The sequence below is a fragment of the Bufo gargarizans genome, chromosome 11, assembly GCF_014858855.1.
Source record: "Bufo gargarizans isolate SCDJY-AF-19 chromosome 11, ASM1485885v1, whole genome shotgun sequence".
NCBI lineage: Eukaryota > Metazoa > Chordata > Amphibia > Anura > Bufonidae > Bufo > Bufo gargarizans.
In genome coordinates, this window is record NC_058090.1 from 58,557,743 (window position 1) to 58,580,236 (window position 22,494).

At 47.8% G+C, this 22,494-nt stretch overlaps 1 protein-coding gene across 1 annotated transcript in view; it reads left to right on the forward strand.

Moving 5' to 3' along the window:
* AQR (aquarius intron-binding spliceosomal factor) overlaps positions 1 to 22,494 on the forward strand; it is a 152,103-nt gene that overhangs the window by 105,565 nt on the left and 24,044 nt on the right. Inside the window, 7 exon segments of the mRNA XM_044271905.1 lie at positions 4,859 to 4,994; positions 6,142 to 6,351; positions 13,967 to 14,104; positions 14,511 to 14,582; positions 20,401 to 20,588; positions 20,681 to 20,852; positions 21,239 to 21,409. Of these exon segments, the coding sequence (XP_044127840.1) occupies positions 4,859 to 4,994; positions 6,142 to 6,351; positions 13,967 to 14,104; positions 14,511 to 14,582; positions 20,401 to 20,588; positions 20,681 to 20,852; positions 21,239 to 21,409 (1,087 nt within the window).

Consider the following 22,494-nt stretch of genomic DNA (forward strand, 5'->3'; position numbering starts at 1 on the left):
CTGAGACAGTTTCCCTGGTATGCATGGGGGTGATGTGACAGACTGATGGGGTTGGTTTTCAGGCGCCATCTGTGCGCTTTCTGCAGAAGACTGGGTGGGAGATAATGTGAACGTGCTGGATCCACTGTCGGCCACCCAATTGACTAATGCCTGTACCTGCTCAGGCCTTACCATCCTTAGAACGGCATTGGGCCCCACCATATATCGCTGTAAATTCTGGCGGCTACTGGGACCTGAGGTAGTTGGTACACTAGGACGTGTGGATGTGGCAGAACGGCCACGTCCTCTCCCAGCACCAGAGGGTCCACTAACACCACCACGACCATGTCCACGTCCGCGTCCCTTACTAGATGTTTTTCTCATTGTTATGGTTCACCACAACAACAAATATATTATTTGGCCCAATGTATTGTATTCAAATTCAGCGGGATATAAATTTGAGGCCTAGTATTTAGGCGCTGGGTGACCGGTATGGATTTAGTGACAGAATTAGACTTGGAAATGCACAGAAGCGTGTGTGTGTGAAGTTATTCTGAATGACCCAATGTGCACCTTGAATATTATATACCCTTTTAGGGATAGATTTCAAATAGCTCTGATATAGCAGAAACCACTAAATTATGAAATTGCTAAATTGGGAATTGTACTTCAACCCAGAACAAAAAATGTGCTTTGACGGACACTAAATATCTTGCCCAGCAACAACAGTACAACGGTGGGTAACGAGAGATTTAGAGGGAATTAAATTTGAGGCCTAGTATTTAGGCGCTGGGTCACCGGTATGGATTTAGTGACAGAATTAGACTTGGAAATACACAGTAGCGGGTGTGTGTGAAGTTATTCTGAATGACCCTATGTGCACCTTCAATATTATATACCCTTTTAGGGATAGATTTCAAATAGCTCTGATATAGCAGAAACCACTAAATTATGAAATTGCTAAATTGGGAATTGTACTTCAACCCAGAACAAAAAATGTGCTTTGACGGACACTAAATATCTTGCCCAGCAACAACAGTACAGCGGTGGGTAACGAGAGATTTAGAGGGAATTAAATTTGAGGCCTAGTATTTAGGCGCTGGGTCACCGGTATGGATTTAGTGACAGAATTAGACTTGGAAATGCACAGAAGCGGGTGTGTGTGAAGTTATTCTGAATGACCCTATGTGCACCTTCAATATTATATACCCTTTTTGGGATAGATTTCAAATAGCTCTGATATAGCAGGAACCACTAAATTATGAAATTGCTAAATTGGGAATTGTACTTCAACCCAGAACAAAAAATGTGCTTTGACGGGCACTAAATAACTTTCCCAGCTACAACAGGACAACGGTAACGAGAGATTTAGAGGGATTTAAATTTGAGGCCTAGTATTTAGGCGCTGGGTGACAGGTATGGGTTTAGTGACAGAATTAGACTTGGAAATACACAGTAGCGGGTGTGTGTGAAGTTATTCTGAATGACCCTATGTGCACCTTCAATATTATATACCCTTTTAGGGATAGATTTCAAATAGCTCTGATATAGCAGAAACCACTAAATTATGAAATTGCTAAATTGGGAATTGTACTTCAACCCAGAACAAAAAATGTGCTTTGACGGACACTAAATATCTTGCCCAGCAACAACAGTACACCGGTGGGTAACGAGAGATTTAGAGGGAATTAAATTTGAGGCCTAGTATTTAGGCGCTGGGTCACCGGTATGGATTTAGTGACAGAATTAGACTTGGAAATACACAGTAGCGGGTGTGTGTGAAGTTATTCTGAATGACCCTATGTGCACCTTCAATATTATATACCCTTTTTGGGATAGATTTCAAATAGCTCTGATATAGCAGGAACCACTAAATTATGAAATTGCTAAATTGGGAATTGTACTTCAACCCAGAACAAAAAATGTGCTTTGACGGGCACTAAATAACTTTCCCAGCTACAACAGGACAACGGTAACGAGAGATTTAGAGGGATTTAAATTTGAGGCCTAGTATTTAGGCGCTGGGTGACAGGTATGGGTTTAGTGACAGAATTAGACTTGGAAATACACAGTAGCGGGTGTGTGTGAAGTTATTCTGAATGACCCTATGTGCACCTTCAATATTATATACCCTTTTTGGGATAGATTTCAAATAGCTCTGATATAGCAGGAACCACTAAATTATGAAATTGCTAAATTGGGAATTGTACTTCAACCCAGAACAAAAAATGTGCTTTGACGGGCACTAAATAACTTTCCCAGCTACAACAGGACAACGGTAACGAGAGATTTAGAGGGATTTAAATTTGAGGCCTAGTATTTAGGCGCTGGGTGACAGGTATGGGTTTAGTGACAGAATTAGACTTGGAAATACACAGTAGCGGGTGTGTGTGAAGTTATTCTGAATGACCCTATGTGCACCTTCAATATTATATACCCTTTTTGGGATAGATTTCAAATAGCTCTGATATAGCAGAAACCACTAAATTATGAAATTGCTAAATTGGGAATTGTACTTCAACCCAGAACAAAAAATGTGCTTTGACGGACACTAAATATCTTGCCCAGCAACAACAGTACAGCGGTGGGTAACGAGAGATTTAGAGGGAATTAAATTTGAGGCCTAGTATTTAGGCGCTGGGTCACCGGTATGGATTTAGTGACAGAATTAGACTTGGAAATACACAGTAGCGGGTGTGTGTGAAGTTACTCTGAATGACCCTATGTGCACCTTCAATATTATATACCCTTTTTGGGATAGATTTCAAAGAGCTCTGATATAGCAGGAACCACTAAATTATGAAATTGCTAAATTGGGAATTGTATTTCAACCCAGAACAAGAAATGTGCTTGAACGGACACTAAATAACTCGCCCAGCTACAGCACTAGGGACAGATTTAGCTGGATATAAATTTGAGGCCTAGTATTTAGGCGCTGGGTGACAGGTATGGGTTTAGTGACAGAATTAGACTTGGAAATACACAGTAGCGGGTGTGTGTGAAGTTATTCTGAATGACCCTATGTGCACCTTCAATATTATATACCCTTTTAGGGATAGATTTCAAATAGCTCTGATATAGCAGAAACCACTAAATTATGAAATTGCTAAATTGGGAATTGTACTTCAACCCAGAACAAAAAATGTGCTTTGACGGACACTAAATATCTTGCCCAGCAACAACAGTACAGCGGTGGGTAACGAGAGATTTAGAGGGAATTAAATTTGAGGCCTAGTATTTAGGCGCTGGGTCACCGGTATGGATTTAGTGACAGAATTAGACTTGGAAATACACAGTAGCGGGTGTGTGTGAAGTTATTCTGAATGACCCTATGTGCACCTTCAATATTATATACCCTTTTTGGGATAGATTTCAAAGAGCTCTGATATAGCAGGAACCACTAAATTATGAAATTGCTAAATTGGGAATTGTATTTCAACCCAGAACAAGAAATGTGCTTGAACGGACACTAAATAACTCGCCCAGCTACAGCACTAGGGACAGATTTAGCTGGATATAAATTTGAGGCCTAGTATTTAGGCGCTGGGTGACCGGTATGGATTTAGTGACAGAATTAGACTGGGATATGGCCAAAAAATGAACAGACTATTGCTGGTTAAATGCACTTGGTGTGACAGCTTCACCCTGATGTAGGCTTTAGCCAAAAAACAACCACACCATTGAGGGTTAAATGCACTTGGTGACAGGCGCAGCTTGCCCCTGATTTTGTATATGGCCAAAAAATGAACAGACTATTGCTGGTTAAATGCACTTGGTGTGACAGCTTCACCCTGATGTAGGCTTTAGCCAAAAAACAACCACACCATTGAGGGTTAAATGCACTTGGTGACAGGCGCAGCTTGCCCCTGATTTTGTATATGGCCAAAAAATGAACAGACTATTGCTGGTTAAATGCACTTGGTGTGACAGCTTCACCCTGATGTAGGCTTTAGCCAAAAAACAACCACACCATTGAGGGTTAAATGCACTTGGTGACAGGCGCAGCTTGCCCCTGATTTTGTATATGGCCAAAAAATGAACAGACTATTGCTGGTTAAATGCACTTGGTGTCACAGCTTCACCCTGATGTAGGCTTTAGCCAAAAAACAACCACACCATTGAGGGTTAAATGCACTTGGTCGCAGCTTGTGCTGGCGCACCACAAGACACAAAATGGCCGCCGATCACCCCAGAAAAATGAGACTGACAAACGGTCTGTGCAGCCTAAAAACAGTGAGCAATTGAGGATCAGCAGCTCAATGATCCACAGCTGCAGATCGATCAGTTAATCAAGTCCTTTGGAGGAGTTAATCTGCCTAATCTCGCCCTACTGTCGCAGCCGCAACCTCTCCCTACGCTAATCAGAGCAGAGTGACGGGCGGCGCTATGTGACTCCAGCTTAAATAGAGGCTGGGTCACATGGTGCTCTGGCCAATCACAGCCATGCCAATAGTAGGCATGGCTGTGATGGCCTCTTGGGGCAAGTAGTATGACGCTTGTTGATTGGCTGCTTTGCAGCCTTTCAAAAAGCGCCAAGAAAGCGTCACAAAAGCGCGAAGAAAGCGACGAACACCGAACCCGAACCCGGACTTTTACGAAAATGTCCGGGTTCGGGTCCGTGTCACGGACACCCCAAAATTCGGTACGAACCCGAACTATACAGTTCGGGTTCGCTCATCCCTAGTCAGGACTGTTCCTTACTCAGATGAAACTTCCTAATTTTGTATTAAGATGTGTATTTTATGTTGCGTCAGAGTATCTGTATAATTTAGCTCTGCATGAACTTGCAGCGTACTTAGGACATTTGTATCATGTGTTGGATTGCACGACGATTGCAAGTGGTGTTTAATCCAAATGATCTATATTCTGCTCTTTCCAGGTATGGGAGAGTGAATTATGTGCTGGCACGGAGACTGGAGCTTCTGAAAGAAGTGGGACGTCTGCAGGAGAGTCTGGAGGTTCCTGGGGACGTGTCCTATACATGTGAGACAGCTGGCCACTTCTTTTTGTATCAGGTAAAAGAAACAAGGTTTACTAATGTTCTTTTCCATCTGCTAGCTTCTGTGCGGTAATAAATGCGTGATTACCGCATCAAATGTGTGTCTGTAGGGTCGCATGTAATGTATATATGCAAGGCATGCGCAGGAAGCCCTGTATGACATAAATATTCCCTAATACACGACATATAGCGAGGGGTTGTCTTATTGAGTCATTATTATTATTATTAATGACTCTCAATAAGGCCTCTTTCACACTTGCGTTGTCCGGATCCGGCGTGTACTCCACTTGCCGGAATTACACGCCGGATCCGGAAAAACGCAAGTGTACTGAAAGCATTTGAAGACGGATCCATCCTCAAAATGCTTTCAGTGTTACTATGGCAGCCAGGACGCTATTAAAGTCCTGGTTGCCATAGTAGGAGCGGGGAGCAGGGGAGCGGTATACTTACAGTCCGCGCGGCTCCCGGGGCGCTCCAGAGTGACGTCAGAGCGCCCCAGGCGCATGGATGACGTGTACATGCGATCACGTCATCCATGCACATGGGGCGCTCTGACGTCACTCTGGAGCGCCCCAGGAGCCACACGGACGGTAAGTATACCGCTCCCCTGCTCCCCGCTACACTTTACCATGGCTGCCAGGACTTTAGCGTCCCGGCAGCCATGGTAACCATTCAGAAAAAGCTAAACGTCGGATCCGGCAATGCGCCGAAACGACGTTTAGCTTAAGGGATAACGGATCAATGCCTTTCAATGGGCATTCATTACGGATCCGGGCATTCATTCCGGATCCGGCCTTGCGGCAAGTCTTCAGGATTTTTGGCCGGAGCAAAAAGCGCAGCATGCTGCGGTATTTTCTCCGGCCAAAAAACTTTCCGTTCCGGAACTGAAGACATCCTGATGCATCCTGAACGGATTTCTCTCCATTCAGAATGCATTAGGATAAAACTGATCAGGATTCTTCCGGCATAGACAACGGAACTCTATGCCGGAAGACAATAACGCAGGTGTGAAAGAGTCCTAAGACAACCCCTCAGTCATATGTCCTAAAGGATGTAATGTAATCCTAACAACTGTCTACACAAGACCATTCCCTTAATGCAAAATATTGGGATTCGTAAACTAAGTTTGTATAAAATTTTTTTATTTTGTGGCATCCTTGCAGATAATGTCACGATGGGAGGCCTACCAGAGCAAGGTGAAAAACAAGTTATCCCAATCCCCTGACGTGGGCGACATCGCAGAATTATTTCCTTTCCACCAGTACTTCTCCAATGCCCCTCAGCCTATATTCAAAGGACGCTCCTATCAGGAGGACATGGAGATCGCTGAAGGATGTTTCCGACACATTAAGAAAATATTCACACAGCTAGAGGTGGGTATTGTGCAAGATCTGTCCTGCTATGTGTAGCACACAGCGATGTTCTTATGGACCCAAACACTGCAGCACATAGGAAATGCTTAACACTTCCACTGAAAAAGAATATATATAAATGTAGTGTGTGACGCTGTAATTGAATCACTACTCAATCTTGTCTGGTCCATCCGGCCTATTTTCTGGGGGCTCAAACTGGTTGCTGCGATGCTCTAACTGAAAATGTCAAGCAAAGGAGGAAATTAAAGAGCCAGGACAGAGAGTAGAATATACTGTATATTGACTTCCAAAAATGATATTCAGAAAACTATTCACCTGTTGTGTGTTTTTTTTGTTTTTTTTTAAAAGAAATATATAAAATATTCACATACAGGCGGTTACTATGTGATTTAAAAAGAAAATGATGGAAGTGGCCTTTTAACACCTTGCAAAATGATTGTGTCAGTCTTGGGGAAAAAAAAAAACTGTCAGCATGATCAACCCCATTAAACTAGGCATACTACGGGGTTGATCATGCTGATTAAAATGATACATTTATTTTGTCTGTATGTTAAACAGCTGCAGAGATACGTGTTTTTATTCATATGCAAATTCATATACCTCCAGGCTATAGTCTTATCATATTGAGGAGTGGTTTTCTATACTTATAAGGCCTCATGCACACGACAGTTGTTTTTTGCGTCCGCAAAAAAAAACGATGCGGCATCCGTTTTTTGGGGGAGGATCAGTTTTTTTCCCACAGATCCCTTGTAATAAATGCCTATCCTTGTCCGCAAATGTGAAAAAAGTAGGACATGCACTATTATTTTTTTTTTGCTGAAGGGAAACACGGACAACAGACGCGGAACACAAACGGATGAACTATCAAAATTTCTCGCCCATTTTCCTTGGGGGACACAGACCTTGGGTATAGCTCAGCTCCCTAGGAGGCGTGACACTAAGTAAAACTGTTAAGCCCCTCCTCCATCAGCTATACCCTCAGCCTGGAGATAGAGGCTACCAGTTTTAGCTTAGTGTCCAAGGAGGCAAGACACCCCCTGCTACTGCAGGGCTGTTTTCTCCTTGTTGTTTTTAATTTTTCTCTAATTTTGTTATTTTATTTTTGTTTTTTCCTAGGGATACCAGAGACACATTGGACCTCTCTGTTCTCCCGGGGTTGAGCTGCACCAGTGCCAACGTATTTGCGCTGCTGCCTCCCCCACTGAAGCAATAGGAGGATCTGGGCAGCATCGGCTCCCCTACATCCCGCCAGCTAGGGGGTCGCCCGCACGCCAAGCCCCTCTTCCAGCTTCCTGCCACTGCGGTGCCAGTGGCTGAAGGGGCGACCCTGCTGGAAGGAACTGAGGGTGAAGACAGGTAAGATGGCTTTTTCCAGCCCATTCCCTGTCCCTGTTTGCACTGGGTTCGGGGGGCACCCGTGGTCGACCGCTTCCTGCGCTTCTCATTGAGCGCTCTGTAAGATCTCCCCATCTGCCTGCTTTCACATCCCGCCCGATCCCGCACCTTCCCCCCACGCTGTTTAGAATCGTACCTTTGAGAGCCGGCTTACTCTCTCATCTGAGCTGCATTGCCTCTTGCTACCTCCCCGCCGCCGCCCGCTCCGTGCCGTGATCGGGGGGGCGGGGCTTAGGCCCGGCATCGGAGTTTTCGGTTCGGCGGGACGAGGGTCAGGTGACCCACCTTGCGAGTTATATCGTCGCGCTCTTTGGGCCTGCGGGCCTTTATTTTACAGCATATGCCTGAGAATCTCGGGCAGCATGGGGTGCGTGTGTTTTTTCGCGCGCGCGCGTCATTGGGGGACGGAGTTTCGCTCTGAAACATTCAAGCGTGGAGGGGGCGGAGCTTGTTCCCGCGCCTCTGCTCAAGCTTGCCGCGCTTCCTCACTCCGGACTGAAGTTGAGACACGTGGGAGACTCCTGGTTGCTGGGACGCACGCTGGCTTTCTGCTATTGCTGCCTCCCGCGGCTGCTGATCTGGACCTTCACTCCTAGGGAACTCTGACGTTCTTCTGAGGCACTGGTAGGACAGTTAACCCTCTCCTAACCCTACTGGTCATAGCCGCTGCAATCCCTTGTGGTCCCTGTATCAAGGTACGACCACTTGTCAGCATGTCTGATCCCACGGGTGCCCCCAAACCCTGGTACCATGCCTGTACCGCCTGCAAGGAACTTTTTCCGAGTGGGCAATCTGAGCCGCATTGCCTTGCATGTCAGGCCCCGGTGCAGGGCCCGCTTCCTGCTGCGCCCCCCTGTTGTCTCTGAACCCCCTGACTGGGCTAGGTCTCTGTCTCTGGCGGTGGAGAGCCTTACACACGTAGTAGGCCGTCTCGTGGATAGACCGCCTCTCCCGCAGGCTGCCGAAATCCCTGTCGCACCCGCTGGGAATTCCGTTTCTGCCGCCCCCACTGATTCCCTGCCTCCCGGTGAATCTTCCAGGGCCCGGCGTACTCAGAAACGTTCAAGGGTTGAGCGCACATCTTCTCCTGATGTTTCGCTCTCTCCGCCATGCGTGCGAGCTCAGTCTAGCCTATCCTCTCAAAGGGATACGCCTTCTGAGGGAGAACTGGCGGATTCGGATGTGGACATGGACTCAGAGCTCCCGTCAAAATTGTCATCCGCGGTGGGGCATCTTATCACTAGTATCCGCGATACCTTTCAGATACACGATGACCCCCCCCCAGCTCTGAGCAGGCCGGCGTGTCCTTTCTCCGACCCAGACAGGCCTCCAAGGTCTTTCCCATACATGCAGATTTTTCTTCTGTGGTATCCAAGGCTTGGACTCGGCCCAACGTCCGCTTTGTTGCACCAAAAAAGCTGGACATTTGTTATCCCTTTCCTGCGGAGTCTGTGACCACCTGGACATCTCCGCCCAAGGTTGATCCTCCTGTGGCTCGCCTGTCCAAAAGCACTGCTATTCCTGTACAGGACGGATCTTCCCTCCAGTCCGCTGAGGACCGTCGTACGGAATCCCTCTCCAAGGCAATATTCTCTGCCTCTGGTTCGGCCCTTATACCGGTTTTTGCCTCCGCCTGGGTTGGCAAAGCGGTCTCTGAATGGGGTTTGCAGCTGGAGCAGGAGTTGGGGTCGGACGTTCCTGTTCAGGACCTCCGTTCCTTAGCCCAGCTAATTATCCAGGCTGGAAAATTTATCTGTGAGGCCTCCCTTGATGCGGGGGCCCTCATTGCCCGTTCCTCTGCCCTGGCGGTTTCTGTCAGGAGGGAACTCTGGCTGAAGGTTTGGGCGGCGGACGCCGCTTCCAAATGCTCCTTGGCCGGCCTACCGTTCACGGGTTCCCGCTTGTTCGGGACCCGCCTGGACGAACTTATATCAGAGGCCACGGGTGGGAAAAGTACTCACCTCCCCCAGTCCAGGCCAAAGGGCGCTCCACGGGGTCACGCGGGTTCGTCCCGCTTTCGGTCCTTTCGTAAGCCCTCCGGATCTAGACCCGGGGCCGGTTCTTCTTCCTCTGGCCCAACCCAGGATAGACGCAAGAAGCCGTTTTTTCGGGCGCAACCTACCTGGCGCAAGACCCAGCCTGCACGGGCTCCCACAGGCCAGCAGCCCTCTGCCTGAAGGTGCGCCCCCACCCACCCGGGTGGGGGGCCGCCTTCTCCTTTTCAGGAACGTTTGGCGGAACCACATCTCAGACGCATGGGCGCTCGAGATTGTATCTTGCGGGTACAAGATCGAATTTGCGTCCTTTCCGCCAGACCGTTTCTTCCGGTCCCGTCCTCCGCGGGACCCCGTACGAGCGGCCTCTTTCTTTGCGGCCGTTCGCTCACTAATGGACAAGGGTGTCATCGCCCCGGTGCCTCCGACGGAATGGTTCAGGGGGTTCTACTCGAACCTCTTTGTGGTCCCCAAGAAGGAAGGCTCGGTGCGACCGATCTTGGACCTAAAGCGCCTGAACCGCTTCCTCCGCCTGCAGAGATTCCGGATGGAGTCTCTCCGGTCCGCAGTGGCCTCCCTGGAAAAGGGGGATTTCATGGCCTCCATCGACGTTCAGGATGCATACCTCCACGTTCCGGTTGCTCCATGTCATCACCGCTTCCTACGCTTCGCGGTGGGGGACGATCACTTCCAGTTCGTTGCCCTTCCCTTTGGTCTAGCAACGGCTCCTCGGGTGTTCACCAAGGTCCTGGCCCCTGTCTTGGCCCTTCTACGTTCAAGAAGTGTTTTTCTTCTTCCGTACTTGGACGACATCTTGGTCAAGGCACCCTCCTTTTCACAGGCATCCGGCAGTGTGGATCTCACTCTGGAGACCCTGACACGGTTTGGTTGGATTATCAACCACCCCAAGTCTTCCCTTACCCCCTCCAGACGGCTGATCTTCCTGGGGATGCTCCTGGATACGGAACTGGCAGAGGTCCGCCTTCCGTCGGACAAGCGTCTGGCCCTTCACGGGTCGGTTCGCAGCCTTCTCCGTCATCACCGGCCTTCCCTCAGATCCAGCATGCGGTTGCTGGGGAAGATGGTTGCCTGTTTCGAAGCGGTGCCGTTCGCACAATTCCGTTCCCGCACCTTTCAGAGGGCGATTCTGTCGGCCTGGGACAAATCACAGAGGAGTCTGGACAGGGCCTTCCTTCTGCCTCCCCTGGCTCGGGCTTCCCTCAACTGGTGGTTGCATATCCCTCTAAGGGGGAGGTCCTTCCTTCCACTGAACTGGCTGGTGATTACCACCGATGCCAGCTTACGGGGGTGGGGGGGGTTTTCCCTCCCCGATCCGTCCAGGGCGTTTTGGTCTCTATCGGAGTCCAGACTTCCGATCAACATTCTGGAGCTGAGGGCGGTTCTTTTGTCCCTCAGACACTGGACCCATCTACTGAGGGGCCACTCTGTTCGGATCCAATCGGACAATGCCACGGCGGTGGCGTACATAAACCATCAGGGAGGCACCCGCAGCGCTGCGGCGATGCAAGAGGTGTCCCTCATTCTCCTCTGGGCGGAGAAGCACGTGCCAGCCTTTTCTGCGATTTACATCCCGGGGGTAGACAACTGGGCGGCAGATTTCCTCAGCCGGTCCACCATCGATCCGGGAGAATGGTCTCTGCACCCAGAGGTGTTCGAGGCCCTTTGTCTTCGCTGGGGTCGCCCCGACGTGGACCTCATGGCCTCCAAATTCAACCGCAAGGTTCCCCTATACCTAGCCAGGGCACGGGACCCGGAGGCATACGGCGCCGACGCGCTTGTCCTTCCGTGGCGCCAATTCTCCCTTCTGTACGTCTTTCCTCCTCTTCCCCTCCTGCCACGGGTTCTTCGGAGAATCGCGGCAGAGGGCGTTCCCGCGATTCTGATCGCCCCGGATTGGCCCCGTCGGTCCTGGTACGCCGACCTAATGCTGCTGTTGGCAGACGCTCCGTGGCCACTGCCCTCCAGGGAAGACCTTCTCTCTCAGGGTCCGATCTTCCACGAGCATTTAGGCTCGCTACGTTTGACGGCGTGGCTGTTGAGACCGCCGTCTTAACGCGACGGGGTTTCTCCGCGGACGTAGTCCGCACCATGATCCGTGCTCGTAAACCCGTATCTTCGAGGATCTACTATCGGGTTTGGAGGTCCTATCTGGGGTTCTGTGAGTCCCGGAGCGTCCCACCTCTCTGATTTTCTCTTCCCACGATCCTGTCCTTCCTCCAGTCGGGCCTGGACCTGGGGCTGGGCCTCAGTTCTCTGAAGGGACAGATTTCGGCGCTGTCTATTCTTCTCCAGCGTCCCCTGGCCCCTCTGGGGCCGATTAAGACCTTTTTGCAAGGGGTGGCTCACTCTGTTCCGCCGTACCGCCCTCCGGTTCCTTCCTGGGACCTGAATGTGGTGCTCTCGGCGCTTCAATCTGCCCCCTTCGAGCCCTTGCGGGAGGTCTCCCTTCGCCTTCTGTCCTGCAAGGTCATCTTTCTTGTGGCCATCACGTCTCTCCGGCGGGTGTCGGAGTTAGCGGCTCTTTCTTGCTCCGAACCTTTCCTGATCTTCCACCAGGATAAGGTTGTGCTCCGGCCAGTCCCGGCCTTCCTGCCAAAGGTGGTCTCCGCCTTTCACATCAATGAGGACATCGTCCTTCCGTCGCTCTGTCCCTCTCCTTCCCACTCCAGAGAACGGGAACTGCACCGTCTGGATGTGGTCAGGGCGTTGAGGATTTACTTGGAGGTCACCGGATCCTTCCGGCGCTCGGATTCCCCGTTTGTGGTTCCGGAGGGTTCGCGCAAGGGTTTGGCGGTCTCCAAGGTGGCCATTGCCCGTTTCATTAAACTGGCGGTGTCTGAGGCTTATCGAGCCAAGGGCAGGGCTCCGCCTTTCGGCGTCACTGCTCATTCCACCAGAGCAGTCGGGGCTTCCTGGGCGCAGAGGCATCGAGCCTCGGCTGAGCAGTTGTGCAAAGCGGCCACTTGGTCCTCTCTGCACACTTTCACCAGGTTCTATAGAGTGCATACACACGCGTCAGCGGATGCTGCTTTGGGCCGCCTGGTTTTGCAGGCTGCGGTTTCCTGATGCTCCGGTGGTCCGCCTTGGGTTGTAGTCCCTCCCTTCTTGGACTGCTCTTGAACGTCCCAAGGTCTGTGTCCCCCAAGGAAAATGGGCGAGAAAAGGAGATTTTTGTATAACTTACCAGTTAAATCTCTTTCTCGCTCTTCCTTGGGGGACACAGCACCCACCCTTCTGTGTTTGGTTCTAGGGTTATGGCTGGCGCCCCGTTGGGTTGTTGGCTGTTGTTTGCATTGTTGGTTGTTATCCTTTCACTACTTGGACACGCAGCTGGTAGCCTCTATCTCCAGGCTGAGGGTATAGCTGATGGAGGAGGGGCTTAACAGTTTTACTTAGTGTCACGCCTCCTAGGGAGCTGAGCTATACCCAAGGTCTGTGTCCCCCAAGGAAGAGCGAGAAAGAGATTTAACTGGTAAGTTATACAAAAATCTCCTTTTTTTTGCTGGCCCATTGAAATGAATGGGTCCCCATCCTATCCGCCCAAAAAAAAAACGGAACGGAAGCCGAGGAAAAACAACTCGTGTGCTTGAGGGCTAAAACTAATGCATATTACTGTTTTTTTTTTTTTTTTTTTATCATATCTTGCACTTGTGAATAAGCTAGTAATAGGTATAGAATACCTCTATTCTCAACATGGTAAGGCTATAGTAAGTAGTGTATATGATCTGTACATGCTAGAACACGGCTCTGATGTCTAGCCCTGTTAATCAAAGGGAAGGGGAGAGCGTGCAGAGCACAGGGGGTGTTACAAAAGAAGTGCTCTAAGGATTCACCCCCGCCCCCTGGTGCTCTTGCCTGCTGATTTGCATATGAATAAAAGTGCAGATATCTCCGCAGCTGTTTAACACACAGACAAAATATATTGTTTTAATCAGCATGATCAACCCTAAAAGACAATATGCCTGGGTTAATCATGCTACCCTTGATGGAGTCTCAAGCAGGTGGAGCACAGTAACTGGTATTAGCAGTATGGAGCTCGGGTGCGTTATGATCATACAAACATTACCTATTTTTGGGCTTATGTGCACATTACACATGTACTGTACATAATTATGGTGTATGACCGTTTAGCAGGTGCATTAAGTAGATAACGAATACTGTGTGTAAGGACAGGCGGATTACCATTAACTTTTCTACCCCTTTAGGAGTTTCGTGCTTTTGAGTTATTGCGCAGTGGGCTGGATCGTTCCAAGTATCTCCTTGTAAAGGAGGCCAAGATCATCGCCATGACATGTACACATGCTGCTCTCAAACGTCACGACCTTGTGGACCTAGGCTTCAAGGTACATTTCAGTTGCAGCAGGACATTGTTATCTGTTTAATTTTAGGAGGTTGTCCAGAGACGACCACCCCGTTAATGTGTTCAGAACAGTGGCTCCCATAGCATTGTCTGTATACTGAACACACTCAGTAAACCATTGTGGAGAGAGGTAGATATGTCATTCTGCTTATTTTTAGAGGTCAGGGCTAGCTGTAATTGAAGGTAACAGTTTGTCTTTGGACACAGTATGTGCCAGCCAGTGATTTTATGAGAGGTATTTTAAGGTAACCTCATCCAGACTTGTTCGGCATTGTTACCTGCATTATTGTATTATTGGCCCAGATGTTTTTGCTGTACCATGTCTGCAGACGGTCACCTTGAAGTTGCCTCTCTTTGCTGACTTTCGGTTCCTATCTTTTTATCTGCAGTACGATAACATCCTGATGGAAGAAGCTGCTCAGATTCTAGAAATTGAGACCTTCATCCCCCTCCTCCTGCAGGTACAATATATCAGCCTCTGACCTCTTGGACTTTGTTATAATAACAGTTGACCAGAAAGTCTACACCCAGGCACTTCAACATTGTGAAATATGCTGTGCTGCATCCTGAGGCTGACCTGAAGTGTTCATAGACAGCGCTAAATGTTGGTGTCTGGTTACCCATCTTCCAAATTTGGGATGGAAAGTTTAGTGACGCATCCTGTACACGCCTCATGCGAGTGGCTGAAATCCCTTTTGTCCTGGTAGATCCCATCATAAGACCATAGAAACTCAAAGACATAATCTTATTTTCAACCATTTATCTGGAAACAATTACTATAATGTTATGTTTTTATGTGTTCCAGCTATAATGCATACCAATGTAACTTAAGCCACTAAGGGTACTTTCACACTTGCGTTTTTATTTTCCGGCGCTGAGTTCCGTCCCAGGGGCTCTATACCGGAAAAGAACTGATCAGTTTTATCCCCATGCATTCTGAATGGAGAGTAATCCGTTCAGTTTGCATCAGGATGTCTTCAGTTCAGTAGTTTTGACTGATCAGGCAAAAGAGAAAACCGCAGCATGCTACGGTTTTATCTCCGGCGAAAAAAACTGAAGACTTGCCTGAACGCCGGATCCGGTACTTTTTCCCATAGGAATGCATTAGTGCCGGATCCGGCATTCAGAATACTGAAATGCCGGATCCGTCCTTCCGGTCTGCGCATGCCGGATCAGTTGCCGGATAAATGCCGGATCAGTTTTGCCGGATGACACCGGAAAGACGGATCCGGCATTTCGATGCATTTTTTCGACTGATCAGGATCCTGATCAGTCTTACTAATGCCATCAGTTAGCATACATTTTGCCTGATCCGGCAGGCAGTTCCGGCGACGGAATTGCTTGCCGGATCTCTCTGCCGCAAGTGTGAAAGTAGCCTAACCTGTATGCACTCCAGACTGATGTGCCCAAAAACCTTCAACTTATTCCTTAAAGGGGTTCTCCAGGGATTAAAAAAATGGAAATACTTAAATATTATTTTATAATAGATATATTCTGAAATACCTTTCATTACTTAGAATGGCTTGTTTTGTCTAGGGAGCAATCATTAGGAGTAATAAAATGGCTGCCGTCCTAACACTAAACCTGTCCTAATCACACAGAACAACAAGTTACTTCACCACAATGAGCCATAGAGGCTGCCTTATCCTCTGCTCTGCTTGTCAGGAATCATGATCTTGAATACAGGTGAATCTCTGTAGGAATGGAGATGATGAGGAGACCTGAGAGGAGGGTGAGGTGTGGCTAATGAGCAGCAGCACTTGTATACAGTCTCCATTACCACAGTCTGTCCTCTCTGTACTTCATGTCTCCTCATGAACTAAATTCCCCAGACATTCAGCTAAAGTTCTTGTCATTTGTATTCATGATCATAATCCCTGACAAGTAGAGAGGAGGATGAGGCAGCTCTTTACCTCAGTGTTGTGAAGTAATGCCTCATGCAGACGTCTGTGTCCGTTTTGGATCAGTGGTAACACGGACCTCGTTCAATCCGTGTTTTCTCCTGTGACAGATCTGTGTCGGGTTCGTGGGTCCGTTTTTTGCTGTCCGTGTTTCACGAACACCCAACAGCTGAAAAATAATTTTCAAAGTATCTCTAGTTAATGATCCGTGAAACACGGATGGCATCTGTGGTTTTCACGGACCCATAGACTATAATGGACAGGATGGATCCGTGAACACGGACAAAATAGAGCATGCATCCGTGGTAAAAAAAAAAAAAAACGGACCGTGCTAAAACACTGATGTGTGAATACATACATTAAAATGAATAGGGACGTGTGCTGTCCGTGGAGAACATGTACAGCACACATCCGTGAAACTACTGACGTCTGCATGAGGCTTAACTTGTCCTCATGTGTGATCAGGACAGGTTTTGTGTGAACTAATGGGACAGCAGCCATTTTGTTTCCCCTGATGGTGATAATGAGCCATTTTAAATAATGAAAGGTATTTGAGAATATATTTATAATAAAGTAATATTTAAGTATTTTCATTTTCTTCATTCCTGGAGAACCCCTTTAAAGAGCAACCAAACCTTTATGTAAACTTGTAATATGTTCTCCCTAATGCCCTAATGAAACTATATCTAATATACTTTATTAATAAATATTTTTACTACACTTTTTCCTACCTAAAGCGCACCATTCCCTGGTGCGCTTAAAACTCTGTTCTCTGTACACCGCTGACAGCTCAGTGGAGTGCGAAGTAAATTTTTTCTCAATGGCAGCAGTGCTGTGAGTGCGGGCAGGAGCGCACATCGCTGCTCCTGCCCGTGCTCCCTGGACGATTAACTCTTGGCATAGGACAAGGGTACCCTGTACCCATGTACTATGCCAGGATTAGCTGAGCAAAGCGGGCTCCTGGTTCTGCCTGCTCTGCTAAGCTAAGAGACTGCATGTCAGCTCTCTTAGCTTAGCAGAGCAGGCATGATCCCACTCCGCTCAGCTAATCCTGGCATAGTACATGGGTACAGGGTACCCTTGTCCTATGCCAAGAGTTAATAATCGTCCAGGGAGCTTTAGGTGGGAAAAATGTAGTAAAAATATTTATTAATAAAGTATATTAGACAGAGTTTTATCAGGGCATTAGGGAGAACATATTAAAAGTTTAGATAAAGGTTTTTGTTAGTCTTTAAAAATCAAGTGCTGTGCAGTTATGTTGATGTCAACAATTATTGTAATCTGAATGTTGGGGCTCAAAACCAGAAAAAGTCCGTGTTGTTAAAGAGAACCTTCACCACTCCTGATATGTCTGTTTTAGCACTGTAACTACTGTAAATATAATTTTTGACATTTTCTAAATTCCTTTTGGTAAATATGCTGTGGACTATGTATTTAATAATTGGAAACACCACTGTAACCTTAAAGGGATATGCCAGTATATCCTGTGAGTATCTATTAGATTAGTGGGGGTCCTACCACTGGGACCTCCGTTGATCACGAGAATGGGGGCCCTGTACCCCGCTGCTCCATTAATTTCTATGGGAATTCTGGAGATCTCATCTATCTAGCTCCAGAACTCCCTGTTCATTTCAGGGAGGGCTGTAGGGGGTATGGGAGCCCTGTTTTTGTGATCGTGGGGGACCCAGCAGTAGAACCCCCACCAATCTAGTACTTATCCTCTATCCTGTGGATAGGGAATAGCTTAATCTCACCGGAATACCCCTTTAATAATTTTAAGAAATCTATGAATTAGTCCTCAGAAAAAGTTAGAAAAGCTATTTATGTGTCCTGGAAATGCAGAGAATTATCTAAAAAAAAAGCTTGGCTGCTGTATTCAGTGGTGCCATCAAAGGGTGGTCTGGGAATAAGCAGATGCCTGCTTCTGCTATGGAGTGATGCATACTTACCTACTCCCACCGCTCTGGTCCTACATGCCATCTCCTGTATGTCCACTTTCCGGTCTGCACCTTGTTTGCTTCCTCTCAGTCATGGACATGATCATCTGATTCTCTGCAGCCACTGGCTGGTGTTCACAGGAGACACGTCACTGCTGAGGTTATTTATTGGCTTCAGTGAAGCAGATGATGAAGCCTGTGTCGGGGATGAATTATGCAAACCACTGACAGGAAGATTAACATATGGGAGCCATCATGCCTAGTAGTGAACCTCCTGTGATCTTTAGAGGAAGAATTTACTACTGAGCATGTGCAGCACAGTGTCAGGCATTGTAACCAAGGGCCTTGGAGCAGCATGAAGATGCCTAGTATAAGGTACAGGAGAGAAAACAGGAGAGGTGGGAGCTGATTATCACCACTAGAACACCCTGCTTATCACTGATTAGTGTATAAGGGTCAGGGGAGAACTGATTATCCATCACCACTAGTAGAACACCCTGCTTATCACTGTTTTATAGTATGAGAGCGCTGAGACATGAGAGGTGAGAACTGATTACCTATCACCGCTATAACATCCTGATTTTCACTGTTTATAGTATTAGGTACAGGAGAGTGAAAACGTATGGTCTATCCTCACTAGAACACACTGATTATCACTGATTATAGTATAAGGGAAGGAGAGAACAAAGGAGAGGTGAGAACTGATCATCACCACTTGTGCACCCTGCTAATCACTGATTATAGTATAAAGATAGGAGAGAACACAGGAGAGGTAAGAACTGATTATCACCACTAGAACACCCTGCTTATCCCTGGTTATAGGATAGGGACAGGAGAGGTGAGATTATATATTTTTTTTTTTAAGCAGTATATTTCTACCGAGTCCGACTACACCCAAAATCAGCTTTGACTCTGACACCCCTGAATTAGATGGTGTCACACTAATGATGGACACCCCCTGACCAACACCCAGTTATTTCATGTGGATTTCAATTATTTTCTAAAACGGACATGTTAGGAATGATGACAGGTAAGGGTTAGCTTTCACGTTCGGGTTGTGGCTGAATTCCGTTACCCTAAGTTCACACCTGAGCGTTTTACAGCGCGTTCCTACGCGCTGTAAAACGCTCAACAAGGAGAAACCAATGCTTCCCTATGGGAATGGTTCTCACCTGGGCGTTTTACAGCGCGTACGATCGCGCTGTAAAACGCCCGACGCTCAAACAAGTTCTTGAGCTTTTTTTGAGGCGTTTGTCGCGCGTTCCCGTACATAGACTTCAGCGGGAACGCGCGACAATGTGTGTTCGCTTGTTTCTGTATGCGCGATTGTAAACGCCGGTACAATCGCGCATACAGAACGCTCAGGTCTGAACCCAGGGTTATGGATTCGGTTATCACAGAGTATAACCGAATTCTGTGACCACATGCACCACGAAAGCCTTTAAGAGGCATTCCGTTAAATAACGGATCCGGCATTTATATACAGCAATCACCTCCGCTGTATGGCAACGAGCGTTCACTATAGCTATAGAAAATCATTTTTCCTGGGCAGTGGATTGCTGTATACACAGCACGATCTGCTGCATAGAAACGCTGACTTTTTGGTGCCAGAAGAACAGCAGGATCACCCAGTGACTGATCATTTGCTCGTTAATCAGGTAATTGCTGTCACTTTTTACACAGGCCAGTTATCAGGAATGAACATTTCTACACTCATCCCAGATAATTTGCCCTGTTATCAGTCCGTGTAAATTGACCTTAAGGGCTGTTTCACACGAGCGAGTCCATTGCGGGAATCGCGCTCCGTGTGCGAGTGTGATCCTCCGCTCTGGACTTGCAGGAGCGCAGGGCATCATCATGATTTATAATGCTATGTGCCTCTGCTTGACCTTATTTCTACAGAATCATAGTGACAGCATTATGTCACTATGATTCTGTGGAAAAAAGACCATGCAGAGACACATAGCATTATAAATCATGATGATGCCCTGCGCTCCTGCAAGTCCAGAGCGGAGGATCACACTCGCACACGGAGCGCGATTCCCGCAATGGACTCGCTCGTGTGAAACAGCCCTAAGGAATCCTTTTAAACTGACTGACCAGGTAATTCTATGGAGGGAATAAAACATTCCTATAATTGCCTGATCGTGAGCAGAGACGAGGGCTGCACCTACATGCAACAATCGCCTCTGCTCTATGGAGACAAGCATTCCATAAAGTGTTCCCTGTATACACAGCACGCTCTGCTGCAGATAAACAATGATTTTTGGTGCCGGCTGAACAACCGGATCACTTGATGAGTGTTTGCTCGTTCATCTGGTGATCCCCGCCACCTTTTACACAGACCAACTATTTAATTCCCAATAATTTAACCATTTATTGGTCCGTTTAAAAGGACCTTTTGTGATATATATTTTTTTTGTTTTACTACCCTTCTGTAGAACCCAGAAGATGGCTTCAGTCGGTTGAAGCGATGGATCATGATTGGAGACCATCACCAGTTGCCACCTGTGATCAAGAACATGGCCTTCCAAAAATACTCAAACATGGAGCAGTCACTGTTCACGCGGTTTGTCAGGCTTGGTGTGCCAACTGTAGACCTCGATGCCCAAGGAAGAGCTAGAGCAAGGTTAGAACAGTTTAAGTTTATTTTTCACGATAATCCAGCCCTTGTCCTTTACAGTATGTAAAATAAACTTCCTCTTTCTTCTTCAATTCTAGTCTGTGCAATCTGTACAACTGGCGCTACAAAAGTTTGGGGAACCTTCCTCACGTGCAGCTATTGCCTGAATTTAGAGCAGCAAATGCTGGATTTTTGTATGATTTCCAACTCATAAATGTTGAAGACTTTAATGGAGTAGGGGAGTCGGAGCCCAACCCCTATTTTTACCAGGTATGTGTCTTCTGGTGATACAATTTAGATTCTAAAGACAGTTTACAGTGTGTCATTTTATCAGGTATTCCTAATGAGTGTATGGTCATAGAAAAGTATGTAAGGCTATCTTGTAAGGGTACACAAGCTTCAGGAAAACATTCCAAAATGTCAAGAAGAGATCTAGTACTATAATTTCTTCTAATTGGTTCTGTCTTCTGCGGCTTCTGGCCTAGTGATATTTTCCATTATATAGTATTATAGCAGAAGGTGGAAACAAATGGCGGATTATTTAATGCTGCATGAATTGAATTTTACTGTATGTTGATTTATTTGGAATATTTATCTGATTGAAGATAATGTCTCCTCTTTACCTAAGACACTAATTGGTATTGTCTACTAAACAGAATCTTGCAGAGGCAGAGTATGCAGTAGCCTTGTTTATGTATATGCGCCTTCTTGGATATCCTGCCAACCGTATCAGTATCCTGACCACATACAATGGGCAGAAGCATCTCATCCGTGATATCCTCAACCAGCGCTGTGGCAAGAACCCTGTGATAGGACAACCTAGTAAGGTAAGTTGTAACTTAAAGGGGTTTTCCAGCAATTCATTATTGATTACCGTATTCTCCGGCGTTTAAGACGACTTTTTAACACTAGAAATTATTTTCAAAAGTCGGGGGTCGTCTTATGCGCCGGGTATACTCAGATCCAATGATATATTCTACCCCCCATATACAGGGCCCGGCCGCTCAGAGAAGTATACATTTATTAACTGTAATCCGTAACTTTAACTTTAAATCCGCGCTCATCTCTTTACTAGGGTATCTTACTCTCAGCTCCGGTACCAGGCAGTGCGGGCGGTGTTCACTCACTGACGTCACGCGCATGCTCCTCCCACTAGGCGGCGCAGGCGCGTGACGTCAGTGAGTGAGCGCCGCCCGCACTGCTTGTTACCGGAGCTGAGAGTAAGATACCCTAGTAAAGACAGGAGCGCGGATTTAAAGTTAAAGTTTCGGATTAAAGTTAATAAATGTATACTCCTCTGAGTGTCGGGGTGGGGGGGGATCTGTGGATGGCACTGTCATGGGGAGGGGGGATCTGTGGATGGCACTGTCATGGGGAGGGGGGATCTGTGGATGGCACTGTCATGGGGAGGGGGGATCTGTGGATGGCACTGTCATGGGGGGGGAATCTGTGGATGGCACTGTCATGGGGGGGGGAATCTGTGGATGGCACTGTCATGGGGGGGGAATCTGTGGATGGCACTGTCATGGGGGGGGAATCTGTGGATGGCACTGTCATGGGGGGGGGGATCTGTGGATGGGCACTGTCATGGGGCTGGGGGATCTGGGTGGGCACTGTCATGGGGCGGGGGGGGTCTGTGGATGGGCACTGTCATGGGGCGGGGGGGGATCTGTGGATGGCACTGTCATGGGGGGGGGGGTCTGTGGATGGCACTGTCATGGGGGGGGGTCTGTGGATGGCACTGTCATGGGGGGGGGTCTGTGGATGGCACTGTCATGGGGGGGGGGGGGGTTCTGTGGATGGCACTGTCATGGGGGGGGTTCTGTGGATGGGCACTGTCATGGGGCGGGGGGGATCTGTGGATGGCACTGTCATGGGGGGGGGATCTGTGGATGGCACTGTCATGGGGGGG